This window comes from Aptenodytes patagonicus, chromosome 14 (genome assembly GCF_965638725.1).
Source record: "Aptenodytes patagonicus chromosome 14, bAptPat1.pri.cur, whole genome shotgun sequence".
In the NCBI taxonomy this organism is placed as follows: domain Eukaryota; kingdom Metazoa; phylum Chordata; class Aves; order Sphenisciformes; family Spheniscidae; genus Aptenodytes; species Aptenodytes patagonicus.
Genome location: NC_134962.1, coordinates 17,575,884 through 17,601,450, shown reverse-complemented (window position 1 = coordinate 17,601,450; position 25,567 = coordinate 17,575,884). Strand labels below are relative to the sequence as shown.

The 25,567-nt window shown below is 53.8% G+C and overlaps 1 protein-coding gene across 4 annotated transcripts in view; it reads left to right on the top strand.

The window, feature by feature from the left end:
* The first annotated feature begins 3,403 nt into the window (after positions 1–3,403).
* The window catches only part of L3MBTL1 (L3MBTL histone methyl-lysine binding protein 1), a 30,607-nt gene continuing 8,443 nt past the window's right edge, over positions 3,404–25,567 (top strand). For 2 of the 4 annotated variants that reach the window (XM_076351680.1, XM_076351683.1), the window contains exons 1-18: positions 3,404–3,455; positions 10,114–10,311; positions 10,564–10,726; positions 12,935–13,158; positions 13,918–14,062; positions 14,216–14,354; positions 15,052–15,175; positions 15,855–15,942; positions 18,099–18,190; positions 18,832–18,936; positions 19,826–19,961; positions 20,516–20,616; positions 21,684–21,835; positions 22,844–22,920; positions 23,367–23,452; positions 24,026–24,136; positions 24,407–24,521; positions 24,778–24,877. In XM_076351680.1, the coding sequence (XP_076207795.1) occupies positions 10,591–10,726; positions 12,935–13,158; positions 13,918–14,062; positions 14,216–14,354; positions 15,052–15,175; positions 15,855–15,942; positions 18,099–18,190; positions 18,832–18,936; positions 19,826–19,961; positions 20,516–20,616; positions 21,684–21,835; positions 22,844–22,920; positions 23,367–23,452; positions 24,026–24,136; positions 24,407–24,521; positions 24,778–24,877 (1,931 nt within the window). In that variant the 5' untranslated portion in view covers positions 3,404–3,455; positions 10,114–10,311; positions 10,564–10,590. Of the gene's footprint in view, positions 3,456–10,113; positions 10,312–10,563; positions 10,727–12,934; positions 13,159–13,917; positions 14,063–14,215; positions 14,355–15,051; positions 15,176–15,854; positions 15,943–18,098; positions 18,191–18,831; positions 18,937–19,825; positions 19,962–20,515; positions 20,617–21,683; positions 21,836–22,843; positions 22,921–23,366; positions 23,453–24,025; positions 24,137–24,406; positions 24,522–24,777; positions 24,878–25,567 lie in introns of those variants that run through there. The other 2 variants (XM_076351681.1, XM_076351684.1) reach the window with 2 other exon arrangements.

The window sequence follows — 25,567 nt, the reverse complement described above, 5'->3', positions numbered from 1 at the left end:
CTGGAAGATGCAGCCTGTGCTGTCACGTGGATGGAGTTGTGGGGGGAATTACTTGGGCAAATGTATTACTGGTGTGTGCAGCTCCTGGAACAGGATTATCCTGTAAATGTGAATAAGAAAAGTTAGTGCCGTTAAGTCAGTAGGTGTTAAATAGATCACATCTCATCTGCTTGGTGTATCACAATGTACAGTTGCACCCAGTCGAGCATCCAGTTGATCTGCTAGTTGAAGAGCAATGTTTCTCCTAGAAATGGGTAAAGTGCAAAAAGCGTTCCCCTGCGCGGCGTTTGTGTTCCTTGTTCTGCTCAGTGTCAGCTGTCAGCACCCTCGCTCAGCACCAACATGAGAGGAAAATAATACAGCAAATAGTGTCTTGTGATCACGGTGGCATGACAGTGATGCTGTACAATTAACCTGGGGGGCAATGGCGGGGTGCAACAGCAGCCCTGGGTGGCATCTCCTGTTCTGCTCCACTCTGGTACAAGCATGCCACTCAGCGTGGAGTAAGTGCTCACGGTAACTGGGGAGACAGGAGAAAACATTTTGAAAGAGCCTCTCTACTTACCTCATCTGGGTCTATTTGCTGACAAAAATTGTTGCTCTGTGAGCTGAAAATGTAATCCACCATTTGCCATATTTTAGGTGTCACCTATGTATGTTTGACAACCCAGAGCACAATTGTTTTGTAGTTCTCCATACATGAAAGTCCCCTTAGAGAGCGTGAAACTGAGGCACAGAATTGCAGTGACTGGCCCAGTGGGAATAAAAGCTACGGATGCCAGTTCGTACTTCAAACCTACTCCTGTTGCTTCATCTTTTGTAAAGTCTCTATCAGGCTTTTGGGTCAAATGAACATGGGACATGACTGTGGGTGAGGACAGGAGTGGCAAGCACAGCCACCTGCAGATGCTGCCATCCTGCGAACAGCAGAATGCATAGGGATGAATCCTGGCCTAATGTGTCCCAGAGCATCTCTTGCTAAGCACAGCCCTGCTGCAGTCCGCACTAGTTAGGTCTAGTGGTATTAATGGCATAGTGGAGTCTGATAAGCCATGTCAGAATAAATTAAATAATAAAAGCATTACCAAGAGCTAAGTTTAAATAAGCAAAGGTCATAGAATCACAGAATATCTCAAGTTGGAAGGGACCCATAAGGATCATCAAGTCCAACTCCCTGCTCCTCGCAGGACTACCTAAAACTAAACCATATGACTAAGAGCGTCGTCCAGATGCGCCTTGAACTCTGATGGGCTTGCTGCCGTGACCACTTCCTTGGGGAGCCTGTTCCAGGGACCCTCTCAGTGAAGAACCTTTTCCTAATGTCCAATCTGAACTTCCCCTGATGCAGCTTCATTCCATTTCCTCGTGTCCTATCGCTGGTCACCAGAGAGAGGAGATCAGCACCTCCCCCTCCGCTGCCCCCCTTGAGGAAGGTGTAGACTGCGATGAGGGCAGCCCTCAGCCTTCTCTTCTCCAAGCTGAACAAGCCAAGTGACCTCAGCTGCTCCTCGTAAGTCTTGCCCTCAAGACCTTTCACCATCTTGGTCGCCCTCCTCTGGACACACTCAAATAGTTTGATGTCCTTCGTGTACTGAGGTGCCCAAAACTGCACACAGCACTCGAGGTGGGGCCGCACCAGTGCAGTGTAGAGTGGGACAACCACCTGCCTCGACCAGCTCGCTACGCTGTGCTTGATGCACTCGAGGACACGGCTGGCCCTTTTGGCTGCCAGGGCACACTGTTGACTCATGTTCAACTTGCCATCAACCCAAACCCCCAGATCTCTTTCTGCGGGGCTGCTCTCCAGCCTCTCGTCCCCCAGTTTGTACATGTAAGTTAAGATGCTTTAAAACAGAGGTTCCAGAAATGGAAATTGAGGCACAGGAGGGAGAAATGGTCTGGTATTACATCAGCCAGAGGGCTCGCTGGGAAGCCAGGGATGCCTCCTCTTTTTTGCCTAAAGTAGCTGTTTCCCAGGAATTCATCATTCTGAACTTACGATTTTTTTATGGCAAGCATAGCCAAGAACGGGGAACTGATGGGAGAAGGTGAATGCTGGGTTGCTTTTCAAGTGACTGAGTTTCACTCTGCTCCTGATTTGAATCCATTTGAACCTCCCACTGCAGCATAAAAGGATTTATATGGGAAGATCTTTTTCTATACTGTGCCACTGAAGGTTTATTTGAAAGGGGGGGAAGAAGGCAGTAGCAGCAAAGGAAATACCTGTTACTTCCTGATTTTCAGGATCTAATTGCTTCATCAGAGTCTTTGACTTCATCTTTTTTAATGTATTAAAAATTTCGGAGTACAAACTGAAGGTGATAAAAAACTGGCAGATACTCACACTAGAAACAAAGAGCTTGTTCCTGCACTCCCCGAAGCGAGCAAGAACACTCCTTGCCCTGGGTTTGGTATGGCAGGAGCTGGCCTGCAGGGTGAGCAGGCAGTCGCCTCTCCTTGGCCGGTCCAACATGCATCGAGTGCATTGGGGATTTCGTGTTAACGTTCTGCGGTTATTCTTCGAGCCCGTGGTATGAGTGCTGAGGAGGACAGAGCAGCCTGTGGCCATCTCTGTCAGACAAGGCCTGAGGAACTGGTTTGGCCTCCGGGGCCTCTTGGCTGTGAGCGAGAGGAGGTCATGTTACCATCAGTGATGTAGTCTGGTTGCTCTCCGAGGGGGGTTAGGTTAAGATTAGTGACTCAGAGAAAAAGCAGCTTCTGGCTTTCAAGCCCCCCTGTCCCATCTAACCCAAGAGAAAAAAAAACAGTGGAAAATTGTGGTTCAGCCACCTCACAGCCCCCCGTGCAAGGTGAGGATGGGGGACGCTGGGACCCCGGAGCTCAACATTTGCCTTGAAGTGACCGGTGCCAGCTCCGGGCTCCTCAGTGTTGTAGGGACAGGCGGCTCCGTGCCCGCCAGCCTCTGCCGTGGGAAGGGGCGGAGGAGCGAGGGGCTGGCGGCCTTGGGGCGCCCGGCCCGGGCTGGGGGGCACAGCGGCCCGGGCGTTGTCATGGTGACCCCCCCTCGCCCCCGCGCGCCGCCAGGCAGCTCCCCGAAATCCTGCGGCGGGATTAAACACTGCCACTGCGGCGTGGAGGAATACACGGGTTGCCATGGCGACGGCGCTCATTAAGTGCATGCATTTCCAACCTGCCCAATTACCGCCCCCTCCCCCCGCGCACACACTCGCGCACACACTCACGCACACTCACACTCGGCCCGGCCCAGCGCCCCTCCCGCCGCGGGCTCCGCCGCCCAGGCCCCCCCCCCCGCCCGGTGCGGCCCTGCTCGCAGCCCCGCCAGCCCCGGGCCGGGCCGGGCCGTGCGGGCGCCGCGGCGGCGGCCCAGCCGCAAGGCGGCTCTGCGCAGCGCACGCCGGGCCGCGCCGGGCAGCCCCGCTGCGGCTCGGAGCAGCGCCCTGGCCGGGCCCCGGCCGCCGGGCCCCGCCGTGGAGGTAAGGAGCGCGGCCGGGCGCTGCCCAGCCCGGGGGCCGCCTCCCCGCCCGGGCTCGCCGCCTTTGATTTTCCCCACGGGCGAGGGCCGGGCCTGGCCGGGCGAGCGGGGCCGGGGCGGGCCGGGGCCTGGCCCGCTCCGCGCCGCCCCCTGCAGCCGGGCGGCCCCGGGCCCGGCGGGGGCGGGAGGGAGGCTGGCTCCGCCATTGCCGCCTTTTATCAAAAGCCACCGCGGGCGGGCGGGGCGGCCCATGCCCAGCGGCGCCGCGTCCTGGCCAAGGGAGGCGGCGGGGGGACGGGGGGAGGGTGCCGGCCGGGCCGCGGCGGGGGGTGGGGACTGCGCCCTGGCGGCAGGGGCGGCCGGGAGCGGAGCGGAGCGGGCCGGGAGCTGCCTGCCCTGCCCTCCCTGCTTGCCCAGCCCTTCGCCCCGCGGGGGGACGGCGGGCCCGCTGTGGGTCGTTTTAGGACTGTAACATTTATGTGCAGCAAAGTATTTTTTCTCAAGGCAAGCCAGTACGCCCAACAGTGGGGAATATCTTACCAAAAAAAATTAAAAAAAGGACGTGCAGGTGCTTATCTCCTTTGGACAAGTTCTGTACTGGTGCAGCTGCAGGTCCCGCTGGGCTGACTGGTCCCAGCTGGGTGTGTGTGGTGCGAGGCACTGCCCAGGCTGATCCAGCGGTGTCCAGCAGAGACAGGGAATGGGACTGTTCTTCGCTGGCTTTCCCAAGAGATCCTCTCTGGGACACACAGAGGTTGGAAGCCCCTTCCAGAGTGGATACTTGACCATGTTCCTTCCGATGTTTCTCAAACACCGCATGAGTACATGCTGTCCTGGAGCCTGAAGATGAAACCGCTGCAGTCCTTGAGAGGGTCCTGCAGCATGGAGGGCATTAGTCCAACCCCCTGCTCCATCAGGGCCACCCAGAGCTGCCCAGGACCGTGTCCAGGCTGCTTTTGAGTATCTCCACAGATGGAGACTCCACCACCTCCCTGGGCAACCTGTGACAGTGCTTAGTCAACCTGACAGTGTAAAAGTGTTTCCTGATGTTCAGAGGGTCCCTCCTGTGTGTCAGTTTGTGCCCATGGCCTCTGGTCCTGTCCCTGGGCACCACTGAGAACAGGCTGGCTCCATCCTCTCTGCACCCTCCCTCCAGGTATTTATACACACTGATGAGATCCCCCTAAGCTTGCTCTGCTCCAGGCTGAACAGTCCCAGCTCTCTCAGCCTCTCCTCGTAGCAGAGATGCTCCAGTCCTTTCATCACCTTCATGGCCCTTCGCTGGACTCTCTCCAGTATGTCCCTGTCTCTCTTGCACTGGGGAGCCCAGCACTGGACCCAGCACTCCAGGGGTGGCCTCACCGGTGCAGAGCAGAGGGGAAGGATCACCTCCCTCCACCTGCTGTGACTCTTCTCCTAATGCAGCCCAGGATACTGTTAGCCATCTTTGCCACAAGAGCGCATTGCCAGCTCATGGTCAACCTGGTGTCCACCAGGACCCCCAGGGCCCTTTCTGTCAAGCTTTAGTTTTCCAGCTGGGTGGCCCCCAGCCTATACCAGTGCAGATTTCAGGAATACTTAAAAATCTGAGAAGCCACAAAGCCAATAAACATGTTAATATTGTTTGAAATACAGTTATTTTAAGCCAATTTTGTGATGAAACATATTTTAACCAAACTGTGCTTTATACAGTGCTGACGGGGCTGTGCAGTATCTCTGTGCTGGGAGCTGCTTTTCTCCGTGCTCCTCTATGCCCTGTTGCACACAGTGTACCTCTTTTCTTTCCAAACAGTGGATCATTCCCTGGCTTTGCCATGGTTTTGCCAAAGGGCAGGTGTGAGACTGGCAGAGTTGGAGGCTCGTGTGTATAGCAACTGTAGAAATGCTTGCTTTCCAAGCCCCTGTGTTGCTGGTCCAGAGCGCTGGTGTGCTAACACCCAGCGTTTCTTGTTTGGTGAGCTAGAAACTTTGTGAGCGGCAGAACCAGTGAAGCCTGGTTGCCTTAAAACGTGTGCTTTGTGGCCAGTTTCCTCTGCACATGTGAATACGTGTGCACAGATAAGCTGTCCCCAGCCGCTCTGTGGTGCTCAGGAAGTTCAGCCCGTGCTCCGTGCTGACGCCCTCCCCTGTGAGGTGAGGGGCAATGCAGAGACCCCATTCTCTGTGCGGATGCTTGGTTTCCCAAACTTGAAGGTTTTACTCTGATAGAGACCACTGTTACAGAGACATCTAATCTTGCTGTCAAAACTGGTTGAAATAGGCTGGCGGTCTGACTGCAGACAGATGGCCATATGCACATACTTACTCATACATGGAGAACATGATGGCAAGAACTGCTTTACTGGAGCAAAGCAGGCCAAGAAAGAGAGTGCTTCTGGATGAAAGTTGTCTTGAAAAATTCCTCCTTCCAGCCAGCATGTTGTGGTGGTCTCTGGAGGGACCACAGGTCAGTGTGTATGTGTGGCCAAGATTTCCTAGGGTGGCTTTTCTCCTTTCTGGCTTCCCCACAGTGGGAGTCCGAGGTCCTTGGCTGTCCCTCAGCAGAAGGCAGAGAGAGGAGTGGGTGTGCAGAGTTTTAGGTCCCTGTGGACCTAAAGGAAAGACTGAATGGCAGGCTTGTTGGGGAGTGGGGCTGACCTACACTCTCTGTAAGATACACGGAGTTACACTCAATACCAGGAAAAATTGAGAACTCGGGGCCTCACTGATAAGTCCAAAATAGCTTTCACCTCTACCATTGCTTACTATTTTAAAATCTGGATGGTGGGATTTTTGAAAGCTGCTAAATGTTGGCCTAATTCTGGTCCTGTCGGGGCAGGCAGAGTTTTATCAGACGTCACTGGGGCACATGTAGGCCAAAAGCTTTTTAAGATCCCAACTAAATAAAAAATCTAGAAAATAAAGAAACCTTTTGTTCATTGTCTAGAGCAGTCACCAGAAAGAGAATGTGTTAGTTTGTTTTGCTAATTGTTGTGCTAATTTGCAGGAAGTATGGTTTCCATCCTGGGAGGTTTTCAAGATCAGACTGGATAAAGCCCTGAGCAACCTGGTCTGATCCCATAGCTGACCCTGCTGTGAGGAGTAGGTTGGACTAGAGACCTCCTGAGGTTCCTTCCAGCCTGAATTATCCTGCGATCCTTAATGGGTCATACCAGGGCTTGCAGGAGACCCCTTGAAGTGATCTCTGGGGTGGTGGTACCTGCCTGGGCTCTGGCTCCATGCGCTGAAGGAACCAGACTTGTCTCAGCCGCAGGCATCCTTTCCCTGACATATGTCAGAGGTCCTGCTCTCAGGGAGCAGGATTGTCCAAAGGGATGTGTGCCAGTGCCTTTTTCCTGCTGTGACAGTGATGCTAGGGCAGATCATAGCTGTGGCTGTGCTCCTTTACAGAGATGCTTGTTCTCTTCTCCCCTTTTCCTCATATGCTGCTCCTGACCTGAGATATTTCACAGCAGGTTGGGCTTCCAGGGTTTTTTCTGCCAGGGTTTTGAAAACTGTGAGCTGCAAACAATGTCTCCAATGTTGATTCTCACTTCTCCAGGTTGGGGATGGAGCTCTGCAGCCCAGGTGTCGTGTCATGCCCACACCTGTCCCACCAGCAAGGCTCCAGAACATTGCGGGGCAGTGGTCCGGAGCAGTGCTCTGGGGCTTGGGACTGTTTGTGTGGGGGTTATCTCAGAAATCCTGAGTTAAAAGTTTAACAATGTGTGCTATGGTTGATGTGAGCAGTGTTGGTGGTAAATTGTTGTCTAATACCATGGAAGCCCTTGACGAGAGGTGGGAGAGCCCTGGGAGTCTCTGGGTTTCAGCTGTGGCAACGATGTGCTTACAAGTTCACACAAACAATGTTCTTGCTGCTCATGTGTGGCCTTGGAATAGCTTTGGGCCTGTCTCTCCCCAGGGATCTTAAAAGGAGAGAAACGTGGCTTGAGACATCTGTAAGCATAAGGTTTTGTGGTGTCCAGGACCTCAAAGTCTTTGCTCCCCTGCGGGATGGAGCAGGACACGTGCTGAAGGAGTAGTTTGCAGAATTTGTGCTCCACATGTGCTCGAAGGGCAGGAGTTGGGGCAAGGTGTTAGGGAAATGTTTCTGCCAACAAGAAAGAGGTTGCTCTGGCCAGAGGTGCTGGGGGAAGCACGGACACTGCTGCTGAGGGGCAGATAAGAGGAACAGGAGTGACAGTTTATTGCAGGGCAGGGCCGTGGGCTGGATGGGCTCCTCTGCCTCCCTCAAGCTCCTTGGAGGGCTCCTGACCCTCTGAGGTGGGCTGCCCAGCTGTGGTACAGTGGGGGTCATGCCCTTTGCTGCAGCAAGGCCTTTCCCAGGAGGTTGTTGGAGGAGGGATTGTGTGGAGCTTAAGTCCTAAATCTCAGTTATTTAGTTCTTCCAGTTTAAGGAATAGTGCTGCAATCTATAATCAAAATTCATTCTGTTCACCCTGAACTCATAAGGCACAGGAGAACCAGTCTTGACAGCATCGGCAGGCAGCCCGGCAAGGATTTGGAGAGTGTTTGACACGTGATAATTACTACTGGTTATTTCCTGTGCAATTATTTGCTATTGTGTTCACATCATAGACTGCTGTACAGAGATGAGTTTGAGCGTCACCCAGCTTGGGCACTGGATCTAGTTATTTCTCTTCCTTTCTAGGCATTTCCAGTCCCAAGTTCTGTTTAAAAAAAAAAGCCAACAGTTCACACAAAACAAGGAGTTGTCCTTGTCCTGGTTTCGGCAGGGATAGAGTTAATTTCCTTCCTAGTAGCTGGTACAGAGCTGTGTTTTGGATTTAGGATGAGAACAATGTTGATAACACACCGATGTTTTAGTTGTTGTTAGGTAATGCTTACACTAGTCAAGGACTTTTCAGCTTCCCATGCTCTACCGACTGAGAAGGCTGGAGGTGCACAAGAAGCTGGGAGGGGGCACAGCCAGGACAGCTGACCCAAACTGGCCAAAGGGATATTCCATACCATGTGATGTCATGCTCAGTATATAAAGCAGGGGGGAAGAAGAAGGAAGAGGGGGGGATGTTCGGAGTGATGGCGTTTGTCTTCCCAAGTAACTGTTACACATGATGGAGCCCTGCTGTCCTGGAGATGGCTGAACACCTGCCTGCCCATGGGAAGGAGTGAATGAATTCCTTGTTTTGCTTTGCTTGCATGCGCAGCTTTTGCTTTCCCTATTAAACTGCCTTTATCTCAACCCACGAATTTTCTCACTTTTACCCTTCCAATTCTCTCCCCCATCCCACTGGGGGGAGTGAGCGAACGGCTGGGTGGTGCTTAGTTGCAGGCTGCGGTTAAACCACAACAGTCCTTGAAACATTTGACCCAAGTGATGAATCAAGGATAAATATCAGATTTAAGTCCCTAAGAAAGCAGATAGGTTCCTAGTGGGTATTAGGAAGCACCAAGACAGGTTGGCTGCCAAATTCATTTTGGCTTTCAGTTGGATTCCGGTGTCTAGCTGAGTTACTCAGTTCCTTCAGTTCTCCTGACACTTAACAGTGCTTTTCTGACATTGCACCTGGAGGGCCTTAAAGGTCCATACCATCTGTCAGTTGAACATCAGGTATTTTTGATCACAAACCTGACAGCACTGTAAGAGAGAGGAAGAAGTAGATCTTCCCCTAACGTGAGCATACCATCCCACTCTTTGCCCTCTGGTTGTATCTTTGGATACAACTGGACCTTTATCTTAATGTCTCAGGTTTTAAAATTCCAGACTTTGCCCTTTGTAGCCAAATTCTTATTTAACCGTGCTTCACTGAAATGATCATCCTGTTTTCCACATGACTGTCTTCTCTTTCAAATTAAGGTTGCATCAAAAGCAACCAAGGCATGAGCATGGTCCCCTACTTAGCCCCTGCCTCCATCCCGGCAGCAAGTACTTTGAAGAGGATGTGGGAAACAGGGCAGGTCCAAAATCCTTCCCCAGCCCAGTGTACTCAGACTCCAGCAGTCTCTGGGACACTCAGACCACCATTTTCAGTAGGCATGGAGAGATCTGCCTTCCCTGAGTGCATCCGATGATACTGCTGGTTTTCTGCGTAGCTTTGTGTGTCCATTGTGTTTTTCACTAGGGCAGGAGCAGCACCAAGAGCCCTCCCTCACGGAGGCGCCCTAGGCACCAGGAGGCAACGCTGTTCTTCCCTCCGGCTTGCAGGCAGGCCCTGGTCTGGGGACATCCTGGTGCAGGCACTGTCCTGCCTGCTGGGGCACAGCAGGGGCCAGCTGCTGCTCCAGAGACAGGGGACCGAGGAAGGCAGCTGGCAGGGCCACTGTGGCCAGGGCCAGCTAGGAGCTCGGGTCACCAGGCAAGGTCTGAGATCAAGCCAGGATGTCAGGTCCCGTTGTTGCCAGACAGCAGCTGGAGACCAGCACTGCTGCAGTGTGGCATAGACAGGCTGAGGGTGGGCTGACATGGAGCCCCTGGGCCCATGGGTGGGATTCCCAGGGGAGGCTGGTCAGGACCAGTAAGGCCCAGTAGTGCCCTCAGGGCCCTGACACCTCGCCTACTCCTTGAAATACATGGCTAAATGGGTTGAACATCACCAGTGCGGTGAGAAACTCAGCTGCATGCAGTGGATTTCATGTTCCCTCCCTCCCCGTGCCCCCCCCTGGTTAACTCCTGTCACTTGCGAAATTCTCTCTTACAGCCACTTAGAAGATCAAGGGTGACTGCTCAACGGGAGAACTGGAAGGGGAACTTCAGGAACTTCCATCTTCTCCAGGGTAGGATTTGCCAACCCTCAGTCACAGTCTGCGTCAGAGTGGTGTAGGCCCCAGTGGGAGCCAGGAGCAGCCATAACTTGTGGTGGACCTGCTGTGCTCATACCATCTTATGGTGGTGCCAGGTAAGAAAAAACCCTCGGTGTTTGCAGGCTCTGAACTGGGATCTCACAACAGGGGCTTTACTAGGTCATGTTGGTACCAGCTGTGACCTTCATGCTGTTCTCTGTTGGGTTCAATGGGCCTTTAATATGTTTTACAGGGGTTTCTGTTGGGAGATGGTGGAAAGGGAGGGACCATCCTCCACAGTCTCTTTCTCACTCCTTTGTCGTGTTTGTACTTGTACCCAACTCAATTCCTTTCTTGCTGTCTTCCAGTGTCCTGCTCTGTGCCCAGGCAAGGTGATGGACAGCAGAGCAGAGATGGAGGTTGTGAGAAGCACGAAGGGGAATGCCGCTGGGGAGGTCAGTGTCCACGTGGTCACCACCGAGAGCACTGTGCAGAGCACTCACCTGCCAACGACTGCCTTCATCATACCAGGTATGCAGCACTGTCCTCTCTAACTGGTGCCTCCCCAGCTTTCTCTCCCCACATTGATACCTCACACTCCTTGTATATCTGTGCTCCTCCCAAACCTTGGGAGGCAAAGCCGTGCTGCTGTTGCCATCTTAAAGGTTCTCTGTGGCCAAGAGATCACATCACTTGGACGATTTGTAGCCGATCAAAACCTCTTCAGTTTTAAACCAAAGCCCTGATCTCTGGGGCCCTGTGCCAGTGCAGCACAGTGTGGTAGGTGCCTGCTCTGCAGGGCATGTGGGCTCCTGGGTTGCCGCATTATAATAGAATCACAGAATATCTCAAGTTGGAAGGGACCCATAAGGATCATCAAGTCCAACTCCCTGCTCCTCGCAGGACTACCTAAAACTAAACCATATGACTAAGAGCGTCGTCCAGATGCGCCTTGAACTCTGATGGGCTTGGTGCCGTGACCACTTCCTTGGGGAGCTTGTTCCAGGGACCGACCACCCTCTCAGTGAAGAACCTTTTCCTAATGTCCAATCTGAACTTCCCCTGATGCAGCTTCATTCCATTTCCTCGTGTCCTATCGCTGGTCACCAGAGAGAGGAGATCAGCACCTCCCCCTCCGCTGCCCCCCTTGAGGAAGGTGTAGACTGCGATGAGGGCAGCCCTCAGCCTTCTCTTCTCCAAGCTGAACAAGCCAAGTGACCTCAGCTGCTCCTCGTAAGTCTTGCCCTCAAGACCTTTCACCATCTTGGTCGCCCTCCTCTGGACACACTCAAATAGTTTGATGTCCTTCGTGTACTGAGGTGCCCAAAACTGCACACAGCACTCGAGGTGGGGCCGCACCAGTGCAGTGTAGAGTGGGACAACCACCTGCCTCGACCAGCTCGCTACGCTGTGCTTGATGCACTCGAGGACACGGCTGGCCCTTTTGGCTGCCAGGGCACGCTGTTGACTCATGTTCAACTTGCCATCAACCCAAACCCCCAGATCTCTTTCCGCGGGGCTGCTCTCCAGCCTCTCGTCCCCCAATTTGTATGTATAACCAGGATTACCCTGTCCCAGGTGCAGAATCTGACACTTGCTCTTGTTAAATTTCATACCGTTGGTGATTGCCCAGCTCTCTAGTCTATCCAGATCTTTCTGTAAGGCCTCTCTACCCTCGAGGGGTCCACAGCTCCTCCTAATGTAGTGTCATCGTCAAACTTGCTTAACATACATTTGACTCCTGCATCTAGATCATTTATAAAAACATTAAAGAACACTGGCCCTAAAATTGAGCCCTGCAGAACCCCACTGGTGTCTGGCCACCATCCTGATGTGACCTCATTTACTCTAAGTCTTTGAGCCCAACCCATCAGGCAGTTGCTCACCCAACGTATTATGGACTTGTCTAGCTGTGTGCTGGACATTTTGTCCAGAAGGATACTGTGAGAGACAGTAGCAAAAGCTTTGTAAAATCCAAAAAACCCACATCTACTGGCTTCCCTTGGTCAACTTGATGGGTGACCTTTTCATAAAAGGAAATTGTTAGTTAAGCAGGACTTTCCCCTCGTGAACCTGTGTTGGCTATGACCAATGACTGCATTGTCTCTCAAGTGTTTTTCAATAACTCCCAGAATAACCTTCTCCATAATTTTGCCAGGCACTGAAGTGAGACTGACAGGCCTGTAATTGCCAGTGTCGTCCTTCTTACCCTTCTTGAAAATCGGGACAAGAATTTTCAGCCCAGCTGACCAGTGTCTTTCAGGAGGTGTGCGAGCAAAGCATGGATGTGTGTTAGGTGAGATCAGGGGTGTTCTTTAGAAGCAAATCTCCCAATTTTTCCTGCTCCCAGTGCCTCGGTTCCCACTGCGGAGAGGCCCTGGGCTGCACAGTGTGTTCCTTTGAAATGAAACTAAACTGGAAGATGCAGTCCAGGAGCTCGCCAGCACACTCCTGCCACATCAGGGCATCCTGGTCATGGGAACAGTCTGAGGTTAGGCTGAAGTAGGAATCCCTGAATGTGGATAGTGTTGGTGCCACCCCCTGGCACAAGCCATTGCTGGCTGCAGATCTTGTTGGGTCATGCTGCCTGCTTGTGGGTGCTTTAGCCCACAGCGCTGAACCCTTGGCTGGGAGACTATGTCCTCTCTGTCATTTTGTGCTGCCTTTGAGCATTGTTTGCATCAGTTAAGTGTTCTGTGTATGCCTCTGGTTGTTTGTTTCCTTTCTTCCCTTCTCAAGCAAATGCCACTACCATCAACCTTCCCACGAGCACCTTAGAAATTCAGCGATTCCCCCGGGAACCACAGAGAAGCACAGGGGCCGAGAGGCCAGAGAGGGGAGCAGGGAGTGAGCCCATCACAGCTACTGTCATTCCCCAGATCAGCGGGGTGCAGACCTGCAGCACAGTCCGTGTGCTGGAGTGGAAAGATGGGGTGGCTACTTTGCCTGGGAGTAACCTGCGGGTAAGTGTAGCCCTGGGCTGCCGTGTTTGCCCCCCGCCACTCAGTGCCCCCCCACTCAGTGCCCCCCCACTCCACATCACAGGATGTGATGTACCTGCACTACAGCTGAAGGATCCTTTGGCTGTTCCAGCTCTGCGAGGCTCTTCTTGTGCCCCATCCCTATGCCCCTCCCATCTTGTGAGCTTAGCAGAGAGAGCACACACATGGTGCCTGGGGGTCTGCAGCAGGTTTGCCCTGCACAGGGAAGCAGAGGGATGCTACGTGCTGTGCAGGGCATCTTTCCTTTCCAAGCTGTGCCATGGAGTTGGTTCTCACCAAGCTCCTGCACTCACCCTGGAAACAGTGGCCTTGCGCTCACCAGACAGCGGCTGCCTTTAGGTGTACCCCTTGGTACATGAAATAGCTTGCACAAAATGCACCAATTTCTCAGCTGCTACTCAGCCTCGGAGCACCGCATCCTCCAGCCATCACCCTGCCCCTTGTGCTGCCAGCTGGTGCTGGTCTCGCCCAAGTGCAGGCAGTGTGCTTGCCCTGGCAGGCTCAGTGGCCAGCACAGACTGCAGGGAGGGGCAGCAGGACAGGTGACTTTGTTGCTGTGCTCACCTCTGTCATCGGAAGAGCTGTCCTCTTGTTGGATGCACTAATGATCAAACCATGTCCCTCTCATTCTCAGAGCTCACATGCACCCACTAGCTATCAAGTTACATTTCTATCCTCCTTGTTAACTATTTTTCCTTGTTTTTTGGTTCAATGACATAGTTTCGAATAAATGAGTACGGGACGCTGAAGGTGGTGAGTGCTGATAAGATGCCTCCAGTGGAAGCTATAAAGGAGGATCACACAGAGAAAGATGGGGACTCAGAGGTGGCACCCACCAGCAGGGACAATCCTACTGTGGCTCAGGGTAAGGGCACCATGGTGGCACTTCTGGAGTGGGTCCCATCATCCAGCAGGTGCTGTCTGGCGTAGGCCCTGAGTGAGGCAAATGTCTCCTGCTTCCTGCTCTCCTTCCTTTGCTGCACCTTGTGCCTCACTGCTCCTCTTCTCTCTGACTCAGATGTACTGGAGCAGACCAAGCTGCCAACAGCAGAAAGCATGTGCCACTGTGATACCTGTGGCCGGAGGCACATGTCGGATGGAGCCCGGGAAGGCAGGGGCTTCTGCAGCGAGCACTGTCACCAGCAGTTCAAAGAAAGGTAAAGGAAGGGGAGTCTGCTCCATGCAGAGCCATATCCATCCGTCTGTCTGCCCTCCCTCCCCTGGTCCACATGCTCCAGCAAGGCATGCAAGCGCATCTGTCTCTGGCAGGTGCTGAGGACCCCACTTGTTTCCCTCTTTCCTGTAGGCAGAGTGCCCTGGCTGCAGTGTTGGGGGGATGAAGACTTGTCCCAGGGAACAGCAGGAAGCACAGGAGCCAGATTTTCTCTTGCCCAATTTGTGGCCTCATAAACACATATCTGCTGGAGCAGGGCTGCAGCAGGAGGTTGCTGCAGTGGGTGCTTCCAGGCTGAGCAGCAGTGGGAAGCGTGGGTCATGAGGGCATTTCCAGCCCCTCTGCTTACTAATGTGTGACTCCTGGGACTCGTTTTCCAGCATCTCTGTGTGACTTTGATGCAGCTTAGAGCCCTGCTATGAAACTAGATCGCTTTTGATCCATCCCTGGGTTCAGGTTTCTTGACACCCAAGCGTGTGAGGGTGATTCTGGTCTGTACCCTGCCAACCTCCTGCCAACTTGTGCACTAAGAGGAGCGCGTACATCAGTCAGGAGGGATAGAAGCATGTGTGAGTAAGAAATGGGGTGACAGTGATTCTCCAGCAGCTACTCCCTCACCAACACCCCAGCCATTGCCATGTACCTTGCCGCAGTGGTTTGCTCTCCCTTCCTCCGTGCAGGTCTGTCATTGTGGAAAACTCTGCCAGCAGCACCAATGCCACTGAAATCCTCAAACCGGTGAAGAAACGAAAGAGGAAGGACTACCAGAGCCCTTCGGAGGAAGAATATGAATCTGAGCAAATGGTAGGAAGAGGGCAGGGAGGGCACGTGTGTGCACGTGTCGATGTCAAGGGTGTGCCTTAACATCCCTGTATGCACTGCGGGTGTGCACAGTTCTCATCGGTGCTTTTCAGTGCTATGTCTATATTCTGAAGGGGTATATGTTGGCTGTTAATGCCAAAAAGACTTGAATGTGTGGAGCTGTTAGTGCCAAAAAGACTTGAATGTGTGGAGCATCAGGGCTTCTAGACACTTGGCTGGCTGTTTGGCATGCTGAGCGCCTCGGGTTGGGCAGTGCTAGACACATCCTGGTTGGGCTGTAGGTATTGAGTGCCCTCAACTGCTCTCTTGAGTCTGGGCGACCAAAGTAAATGTTGAAGTAAGAGAGTGTCTATCTGTGTGATGTGTATTCTGGGGAAGGAAGAGTGACTTTGACAAGGCAAGGAAGCTCTGCTTGCCAGCCCTGCCTGTAGCAGATCCACTCCAGGTGTGATTGCTACCACTTAGCACCAAAATCCCCCTCGGGCTCCCATCATCAGATCCTCTTGGCCACCCATTTCTGGGCCAAGCATCAGTCAAATCATAGATGTTGTGGAGGCACAGTATGGCCCTTGGCACCGGTGTGAGGGTACAACACACAGCATAAGCCTCTGTGCAGACCTCCAACATGATGGGTTTCTGTTTTATCTGCTCTCATGTCTAGGAGGAAAAGCAGGAAGAGAGGAAAAACTCTGTGGGAGACTCTGCCATCAGCAATCCAGAGGCTGATGCATGGAACGGGAGCCAGCACGGTATGGAGGGATGGGTGGGCGGTGGGGTGAGCACTCCTGCCATGGCTGTGGGGTCCCGCTGTGGTGCTGCGGGGCTGGGCCAGCATTTTGGTGCTCCAGCAGAGTCAAACACCCAGTGCAATAATGTGCTGGTACATGTTCCCAAAGGCTTGTAAGCTCCTCTGCTTGCTTGATCCTGCTCTCTCTGTCTCTTTCCATTTCTCTCCTTTCCTCTCTTTCTCTCCATGGGAAGGATGCACCCTTACAGATATGGCTGTGTCTTCTACAGGCATTGGGCCGTACTGTGTGCTTTCTGGTCCCTCCCCTTGGGAGCTGAATTTATTACTTGCTCGTGGATACCATGTTTGCTCCGAGAGGCACTATCCTGAGCAATAACGTGACTGCACCGCATCTGGCTTTGCCCCCTTTGGACGGTCTTACAGGGAACTTCCCTCACGTGATCGGGAGCTCACAAGTTTGTGAGCTGCTCCTGTAGGTCTGGTGCTGCTGAAGCCAGGTGATTTGGGGTTGTCTCATCTCATGGGGATCTATTCCTGGACCGTATCAGAGGAGATCTCAAATGCAGAGCTGTTGACACAGAGGGAAAGGAAACAAGCTGAGGGATGCAGTGTTTGCTTGTTTGGTTTTTCCCCTGCAGTGCGATGGGGGTGAGGGGGAAGGAAAACTTGGGAAAATACTGAAAATAAGCATTTATGGGAAACCTTTTGTCAAAAGGTCATACTCAAAGTAATTTTAAAACGAAACTGTTCCAGCTTCACACTCCTCTCCATAGCCAAATGTAGGGACAGTAGCAGGGGCCAGATATCGTTAACCCCTGATATTACACTGAGTTAACCACTATTAAAAAGGGATCTCATACTCACTTGCCAGGTCATTTTCTCTACAGTCTGAGCCCTGAGCATGTAACCTTCCCTGCTGCATACAAGTAAGCAGTGCTGAGCCTTGTTATTTCAGCATTTTATTTTCTCTTATTTTAGAAGAACATCAGCAAACAAAATACGCACCTGGATGCTTCAGTGCAGCAAAGTCGGTGTATGCTCTATCTCCAGGTGTATTTGTCATTCTCCAGAAGTGCAGAGCTTGTACGTACGGATTCCCCAAACATGCCTGCCACTTTTTTCTATGTCCTAAAGAATAATAAAGGTGTTCATCACTCTTAAGTATTAGCGAAACATCTAAGTTAGTAACCTTGCTCAGTGAAGCTCAGGTTTAATTTCTTCCGCAAGTTCCTGTTTTTTCCATCTCCACTTCCCCTAAGCCCAAGGGAGGAAGGAGTTGGTCTGTTTTTCCCCTGCATTTCTGGCCTGCCCTACACACGGCTGTCTGCCACGGCTGACCTGTAGCTGTGAACTACTCAGTGTTGGAATAGGCACAGCACTCCTGGAGTCACTTCAGGTGCTACCAAGCAGGGAGAGAATGTGGCTGGAGGGCAAGAGACTTGGGTTGTGTCTCGTGTGCCTCAGGCAAGGCCTTTGTGGCCTTCCCAAAGAGGTTGAAGGCATGAAGGATCACCTCCCTGCCTATGAAGAGACGATGCTGTCTTCTTTTCGTGAATACCATAAGGGTAAATGCATCTCTAGGACGTCAGGGTGGCCCTGGTGTGCCAAGGGGGGCTCAGGTGGTTGTCTCAGAGCAGAGCTGGTGCCTCTGGAGCGGCGGCGGGAGGTGAACCTGCTGCTGGTTTGACTTGCCGGGAACCCCTTGCAACTGGGAGTGTTTCCCAGACCTCTGGATAGATCCTGCTGGCTGTCCCAAATCCATCAGTGCTGTGGCCATTTTGGATGTACTGGCTGGAGGAGGACTGGTTGCAGATGTGTCCTGACACTTTGCATGGGATGGCTTGTCCCTCAGGCTCCTTAGGTGCCTTACTAGAGCATTGTACAGTGACAGAGGACATTTGGGTCATGGGGACCTGTGTGAGAGCGGGCCTCTTGGCTCTGTTCCTCCTCGGACAGCCGGCCAGATTTGCTGGAGAAGGGGTTCTGGTAGGATGGTGCTGAGCTTTGCAGGGATGCAAGACTGCGTGAGAGCGGGATGTGGCCCCAGTGGGACCCATGCGCTCACCTGCCCTCCGCGCTGCCCCGAGGCAGGCAGGGACGGAGGCTGGAGTGGACCCTCAGCAGCGCCTCTTGTGTGTGCGTTTGTGCTGCGCTCAGGTGCCAGTGAGGAGAAGAAAGAAGGCTGGTCTTGGGCGTCCTACTTGGAGGAGCAGAAAGCTGTCGCTGCCCCTTTAGATCTCTTCCAGGATGTGAGTTGGGATTTTCCTGTCTTTTTCCCTCTTTCATCTTCTCTTTTCTTTCCCTTTTTTTTCCCACCCCTCCTCCTTCTCCTCTCTTCCTTGCTTCCCTATTTTGCGGGACTCTGAGCGATAAGCAAGCTCCCATCTTCACCTGGAGGTGACCAGTCAGCCTCCAGTTCTGATTTGCCCCAAGTCCCACTCCCCAGTGGGGTGCTGTCCCCCGTCCCAAGCACCCCACATTTACCTAGGACACCCCTGTGGCTCTGGCAGGGTGGTGGAGCCTTTCCAGCCCTTCCTTGAAGCCAGATGTGGGCTCTCCTGAGGCCATGTTGCTGTGCTGCACCCCTGCTCCCAGGCATCTGATTGCCAGGGTGCAAGAGGAGCCAGGCCCGTGCCCCATTCTCCCCAGCTGCGGCTGTTAGCCCAGGGACACCTTGTCCTGCCAGTAGCAAGAGTCGCAAACCCACAAGGAGGTGGAAGAACGTGTTTTTCTACGGGAAAAGAATTAAAATTTGGACGACAACATAATCTGTGGCCCACAGTCTCCTGGTCCCAGCAGCTCCCATTGCCTGATGGTTGCTCCTTGGGATGGTTCTAGACTCAACTACCTGTGCCATTTTTTTACATTGTAGTTTAATTCTTGTTTCCAGTACCAAGTAGCTTCCCAGCACAAGAATGGCTTTAAAGTGGGAATGAAGCTGGAGGGGATCGATCCACAGCACCCATCTATGTACTTTATCCTGACAGTGGCTGAGGTAAGACGCCTCTGGTTCCCATGTTCCTTGGTTCCTCCTTGCACCCACGCAGCGGGAGGCTCTGTGGGAGGGGAGGTGCTGCCGGCTGGCCCGTGGAGGAGATGGGCTTTGGGCCCTCGCCTGCATGTCGCTGCATGAGATGAGCTGGTGCTCCAGCACCTGGGTCAAGCAAACGGGGAGTTTTCTTCCAGTTTGTAGGGGCAGGAGACAGTGCTGTGGAGCAGCTGTCATGCCCCAGCCTAGTTGGTCTCTCCATCACCCTGACACAGCAGGGCCATGGGGGAGACTGGTGATGGCAACAGCTTCTTATCTTTGAGTTGATGCCCCTCAGACAGGTCTGAGCCCTCGAGATGGAGGGTTTGGAAGCATCCCATTGCTCTTCCTTGTGTCCCTGGAGGCCCTCTGTCTGTGGGGCTCTCTGCTCAGCCATGTGGCAGCCGAACCAGCCTTGCCTCACAGTGCTCCCCAGGCAGCCAGGGAGATCAGCCATACAACAGTGGCTGCTGTTCTTGCTGCTGGAGAGATTTCACTAAAGCAACATGGCATTTAGCCAAAATCCCTGTGCCAGCATCTCCCCCGGGTGCAGAAAAGGGGATCCTTAAACTTGCTGGACCCAGCAAGGTGCCCCACCATGGCAGCTCACGCACCAGCCTGAACCTCCCTTCTTAGGGCTGGCTTGTGGTGGCCTTGCGCTTACGTTGTTCTGTGCTGGACACCTTTTGGGACTGGCATGTGCCTCCCGATTTGGGCACTGGCCTGTGATTGACTCTTGGCTTCCCTAAGTGATATGCTGAGATTGTGTGCGGGATGGGAGGTGCGTGCGATGCTCAGCCAGGGACAGCAGGAGGTTTCCATGGTCCTTTCCTTTTCCTGCCTTCCCTGCTGGTAGGTGTGTGGTTACCGGATGCGCCTCCACTTTGATGGCTACTCTGAGTGCCATGATTTCTGGCTGAATGCTGACTCCCCTGACATCCACCCCGCTGGCTGGTTTGAGGAGACGGGGCACAAACTCCAGCCCCCAAAAGGTAAGGAGTTAGCAAGTCTCAGTTGGTGGGTCCTATTGAAGGAGGGGGATGAGTAGTGGGCCCCCAAACGTAGAGCTGGAGATGGGGACAGGGTGGCTCCATGGGGCCCAGGAGGGGATGCTGCTGTGCTGGGAGGGTTCCACAGGACAACCTTTCAGGCACCCATCACACGAAAGATCTCCGCTCGCTCCCGTTTTGGGGCAAAGCTCTGTCACCCTGGATATCCCAGTGCCAGGCTGGAGCCAGCAGCTGTGCCCCAGGGCAGGTGGCACTGATGTTCTCTGGGGCAGGAGAGAAATCCAGAGAGAACTCTGGATTTCCACTCTACTGCTGACTTTTCCTAGCACCCCTTCAAAATCAGCCATTGGGCCTAAGCCACGGGCTTTGGGTTTCCCAGGGCTGCTGTGGACAGCAGGACCTGGTTTCCCAGGACCCTGTCCGCCCACAGCAGGACACACCTGGCAGGGTGAGAGCTGGTGGGGGATGGCCAGGCTTGGCCTCACGACCTCCTGGCTGCTCTCTGTGAACTCGCTGCTCTCATTTCTCTTCCTGAGGGGTTGTAGGTTATAAGGAAGAAGAATTCAGCTGGACAAACTACCTGAAGATAACAAAGGCTCAGGCAGCTCCTAAGCACCTCTTCATGGTCCGAAACACTGTGAGTAGCAGCTTCTCCTTCCTGCCAGAGCCTGCAGGTTCAGGTGTGACTTCTTCCCCTCCAGCTGGGCAGAACGCCTCCGCCAATGTTGGGCTTTACTCTGTCCACCCCATGCTTCTCAAGCCCACAGTGCAGAGGGCCAGGAGAATGTACTGCTGGCATTGCTTAATGAGATGTGGCACACTTTGCTGCTGAGGATCTGTAGCTTGGACACTAGTTTCGTGTGCCCAAAATTGGCATTAGTCTGATTCACTATTTCATCCAGGTCAGTCTCATGGACAGTTAAATCTGTTGCAAAAGTACTGGTGAGGAGAAGTATCTGCTACTGTCAACAATTATTTTGCCAAAACCCCTCAGTTAATGTTTCATAAGTATAATTCTTTTGTCTCTGTTTTGTGTCTTCATTGTTTCTGTATCTGCCTTTATTTTTCATATGGCAGCTTGGGTAAGGAAAGTGGGAGTACAGCAGAGTGCAAAATGCTGATGGTTTCTTTGTCAGCTGCAGAGGAAACTCAACCTACCGATAAATCAGCTTCTGCAAGTTATTTATTGTGTCTAAACCCTCCTGTTCATTGCTGCAACAATCCCACTAGTGTGTGTGATGCAGCATTTTGCACAGATTTTGGATCCAAGAAATAAAGACAAGGTAGGATGAATGGCCCCATCCCAGTTCCTCCTGCCAAACCTAGGGCATTGGTCGGTGCTAACACTGGAGGAGCGTGACCGCAAACAAGTGTTTTGTGACAAAATCTGAATCAGTGTAAGTTGGAGGCTGTTTTTCTCTTGGAGGTTGCTGCTTATAGAAGATCCTGAGGGTCTGAAGATTTCTCTTCCTCTTTCTTTGTGTGGCCAAGCTGAGTTACTTACACTCTGCCTCTTTTCTTGCATGCACAGCAGGGCACTGCCCTTCTGGGGCACCCTAAGTGGTCCTGGGCCTGCCTGGAGACCAGGGAGGGTCTGGTTTTGGGAGGGTATGGGCAAGTGCCTCCTTGCAGCAGGCAAGGGAAGTGGTGAGGAGGGCGCTGGGACCGCGGCTCTAAAAGAAACCTGCCCCCCTCTCCTCCCAGCACGAGGCTTCCCCAGGCTTCGAGGTGGGCATGAAGCTCGAAGCTGTGGACCGCATGAACCCTTCCCTGATCTGTGTTGCCACAGTGACTGACGTAGTCGACAATCGCTTTTTGGTGCACTTTGACAACTGGGACGATACTTATGACTACTGGTAAGTGCACAGAGGCTCCTGGGGTGCCAGTGCTGTGGAGACACCCTGCCACTGCTTCAGCAAGAGTGACGGAGTGCTCGGGAAAGCATGGGACAATCCCAGCACGCTGCTGCAGACAGGCCACCAGTGGTCCAGTGAGGCAGAGGGTCACCCCCCTGTGCTGGGGGACAAACCTTTACCTGTTCCATGTCACTTCCTGGGACATTGCCATGGCACTGTAGTTAGTGTGGGGCAAAGACAGGCCTGATCGCATGCTGTGGGCTTGCCGTGAAACCCACTTGGGAGACAGGGCCACCTGCAATGCAGAGACTGAAGGCCTGGTCTTAGAAGGAGCTCCTGTGTCTGTAGGCAGGGGACTGAGGCCAGGGCAGGGAGGTGTCCCAGTTGAGGCTGGCTAAGGCCAATTAAAATGGCCAGTTAGCACAATCAGGGTCCTGAGAGCAACTCTGTTTCCTTTGTGGTTGGAGCCCTCTGACCTTCTCTTACTTCTCACCCTGAGGACCTGTGTGGCTGCAGCGGTTTCTGTCCCCAGCTGCTCCTCACTCGCTGGTGCTGGGCAGCTACCTGCTCTGTCCCAGGGCAGACCTGTGAAGCAGCAGCACCCGAGTGTGCTTGTGACCTACTGGGAGCCATGACCAGGACATGAGCCCCCCCAATTGCTCAGGTCTCACTGCTCCGAGCTCTGAAAGGCATGGCCTGTCTCCCCACTCACAGCAAAGGGTTGCTGTTCCCTGGGCAGCTCTGCGGCAGGGCTTGCACCTGGGGCGTGTTTGTGTCTGCCCCTATGAGCTGGGGTCCCCTGCTCTAGCCCTTGCATTGCCAGGGCCTGTGGTTCCCTGGGTCACTCAGGGACAAGGGTGCTGTAGAAGACTGCAGTGGCTTTTGCTGGTGGTGCAGGCCTGGGGGGTGCCGCCAAGTGGCCTGCCGTAGGCCCCTGCAGCCCGTGCTGTCTGGTGGTGATGAGCTGGGTATCTAAGCCCTGTGTAAGAGTTTGGGTGTGTTTTCTAGGTGTGACCCCAGCAGTCCATACATCCACCCAGTTGGATGGTGTCAGGAGCACGGCAAACCCCTTACACCTCCTCAAGGTGAGTCAGTGGCCCAGGAGCGCAGCTCTCACTGGCGCATCCCCTTGGGGACAGGCTTCCCAGGGTGGCATGGGGAGCTTGGGGGCGCAAATGCCATGGCCCTTGCTTGTCTGCAGGCCCAGGCAGTTTTCTTCAGCAAGGCCTCAGCCAGGGAGATGGCACACCCCTGCCAAGGCTCCTGTACATGTGTTCAGGTGCAGCATCGTGGCTGTGTCGGGCCGAGTGGAGACATGGGGACCCAAGCTGTCTGTGCAGGCCCAGATGTTTCTGCTTCCTTGTACCCTGGATTTCATGGTCCATGAGAAAATAGTAGCACTTCTTGATGTCTCTCAGGTTCCCGTGTGCCTGGCACAGACTTGGTTGGTCCTTCAAGGCAGTAGGACATTCTGGGGTACTTGCTGTCTTCCTGCAGGTGTGTCTCACCTTCTGCATCTTCCCCCTTCTAGATTATCCTGACCCTGACAACTTCACCTGGGAAAAGTACTTAAAGGAAACAGGAGCATCTGCTGTCCCGGCTTGGGCCTTTAAAGTGGTGAGTGCCACATCGTCTGCTCCACTGTGCCTGGCAAGGAATTCAGGTTTTCTTAATTGTCAGGTCTTTGCTTTTAGGAAAAGTCAAGTGATGTTCAGTATGCTCCTGCCACAGGCCTGGGGGTCGGATCTACACTCAAGGTTCAGAAGTCAGGGCTATCCTGGGCAAATAGTTCAAAACTGGGAAAAATGGGAAGTATGACCATCCCCTCGGCTAGACAGGAGCTGGGTGATGGGAAATCGTTTAGGCTTGCTTGATAGTTGTTGTCTCCAACTGCAGCAACAGCAGCTGTGTCCAGCCAAGTGTGGCTGCAATATAGATCCCCAAAATGTGTCTCTTAGAGACCTTCTTCCCTTGGGCACAGCTTTCCCATCTTATTAAAACACGACTCAGATCCGGGAGGCCTGTGCCCTCTCTCTCCTGTTGCCACTGTGAGCTGGGATGGCTCTTACCTGGACAGGTCAGGGCTGGGAGCTGGGCTTGAGGAGCATGCTGTTGGGAAAGCTGCCAAGGGGTGCGGGAGCCTAAAGCACGGCCCTGCTCCCCACCGACCTGGGTTGTTTCTGGCCCCAGCGCCCACCCCACGGCTTCCTGGTCAACATGAAGCTGGAGGCAGTGGACAGGAGGACTCCTTCCTTCATCCGAGTGGCCAGTGTGGAGGATGTAGAAGATCACAGGATAAAGGTGGGTGCTGAGCCTGTGTCCAGGCACTGTGCTGGCTTGCTCGTACCCTTCCCAACTCGCTGCCAGTTGCAGTGGCAAAGTGTGTGGAGGTCTGTGGAAGCACACCATGTGGAGGATGGCAGGTCTCAGTGCCAGGTCCCAGGAGCGGAGCAGAGCCTTGTGCTGCAGTTCAGCTCTACCCTGCTGCTTGCTGGCAGCTTAGAGGACTCCAGAGTTCCTCTGGGAGGTGCCCTGAGATTTGAAGGGTGACCTCTCTGCTTGTCTCCCTAGATCCATTTTGATGGCTGGAGCCACGTCTATGATTTCTGGATTGATGCGGATCATCCGGACATCCACCCTATAGGCTGGTGCTCAAAAACTGGACACCCACTGCAGCCTCCTCTCAGTAAGTCCTGCACCTGGGTCAGTACTTCATACCAGGGCCAAAGCATGCCACATCCCCACTGTCACTGCCACCTGCCCATGTGCAGAAATGGGAGGGCAGGTGCTGGCCGAGGATGGGCAGGGAGGAAGAGCTTTTCCATGGAGTTGTCAGTTGGAAAAGTCCTCCCTGTTTGGGGCAGGCAGGGAGCCCGGAGCCCTGATTCTGCCTGGGGCTACAGCCGTGACAGTCTCTCTCCTTGTTTTTCCTCCTGGTCTAGGGCCAAAGGAACCAGCCTCCTCTGCCCATGGGGGCTGCCAAACCCTGGGCTGCAAGAGCATCCCTCACACCAAGAGCTCCAAGTACAGCTTTCACCACAGGTGAGCTCCCCAATGCAGCTCAGAGGGGCACAGCTTCCCCGCTGGCCCATGCTGGCCCTTTCTCCGCTCCTCTGCACCTGCCACCCCCACCAGCAACCAGCCTTTCCCTGCATCCACCCCACGCTTGGCTCTGCCCCCTGCTTAGGGGCAGCCCTTGCTCTCCCCAGGCCAGGCCCCAAGGCAGCCCGGAGCCTGTGGCTAGCATAACTCCTGTGAGCTCCTACTCTGCGCCTGTCTTGCGGCACCCAGAGCCCCTGGGGGTGCCCTATGTGCCCATCTACCTGTGGGGATGTATGGGCTACGTAGGGGACAGTGCCTGTAAGATGCTGTTCACTGATACCAGCTTCGAGGATGATGTTCCTCCCGCCCCTCATGGATGCCTTTCACTGTGAGGCTGTGAGCTGGGAAGTTCTGAGAAGGAACAGTGCATCTCCCCCAGCTTAGTCAGTCACTTGCGTGACCTGTTCCAGGGGAAATCAGGCACGGTGTAGTGCTGACCCCAGCAGAGCAGGCTGGCATCAAGAGGAGTGGGTATGGTGGAGCATCCATGAGGATGGGGAAGGCAGATCTGGCTCCCAGGGGTTTCTCTACTGGCCACACTCATGATACTTGCTTCCTCCTCACTCTGAGGCTAGTCTGGATGCCTGTGGGGGCAAGGAAGGGAAGATGGAGACTCTGTGAACCCCAATG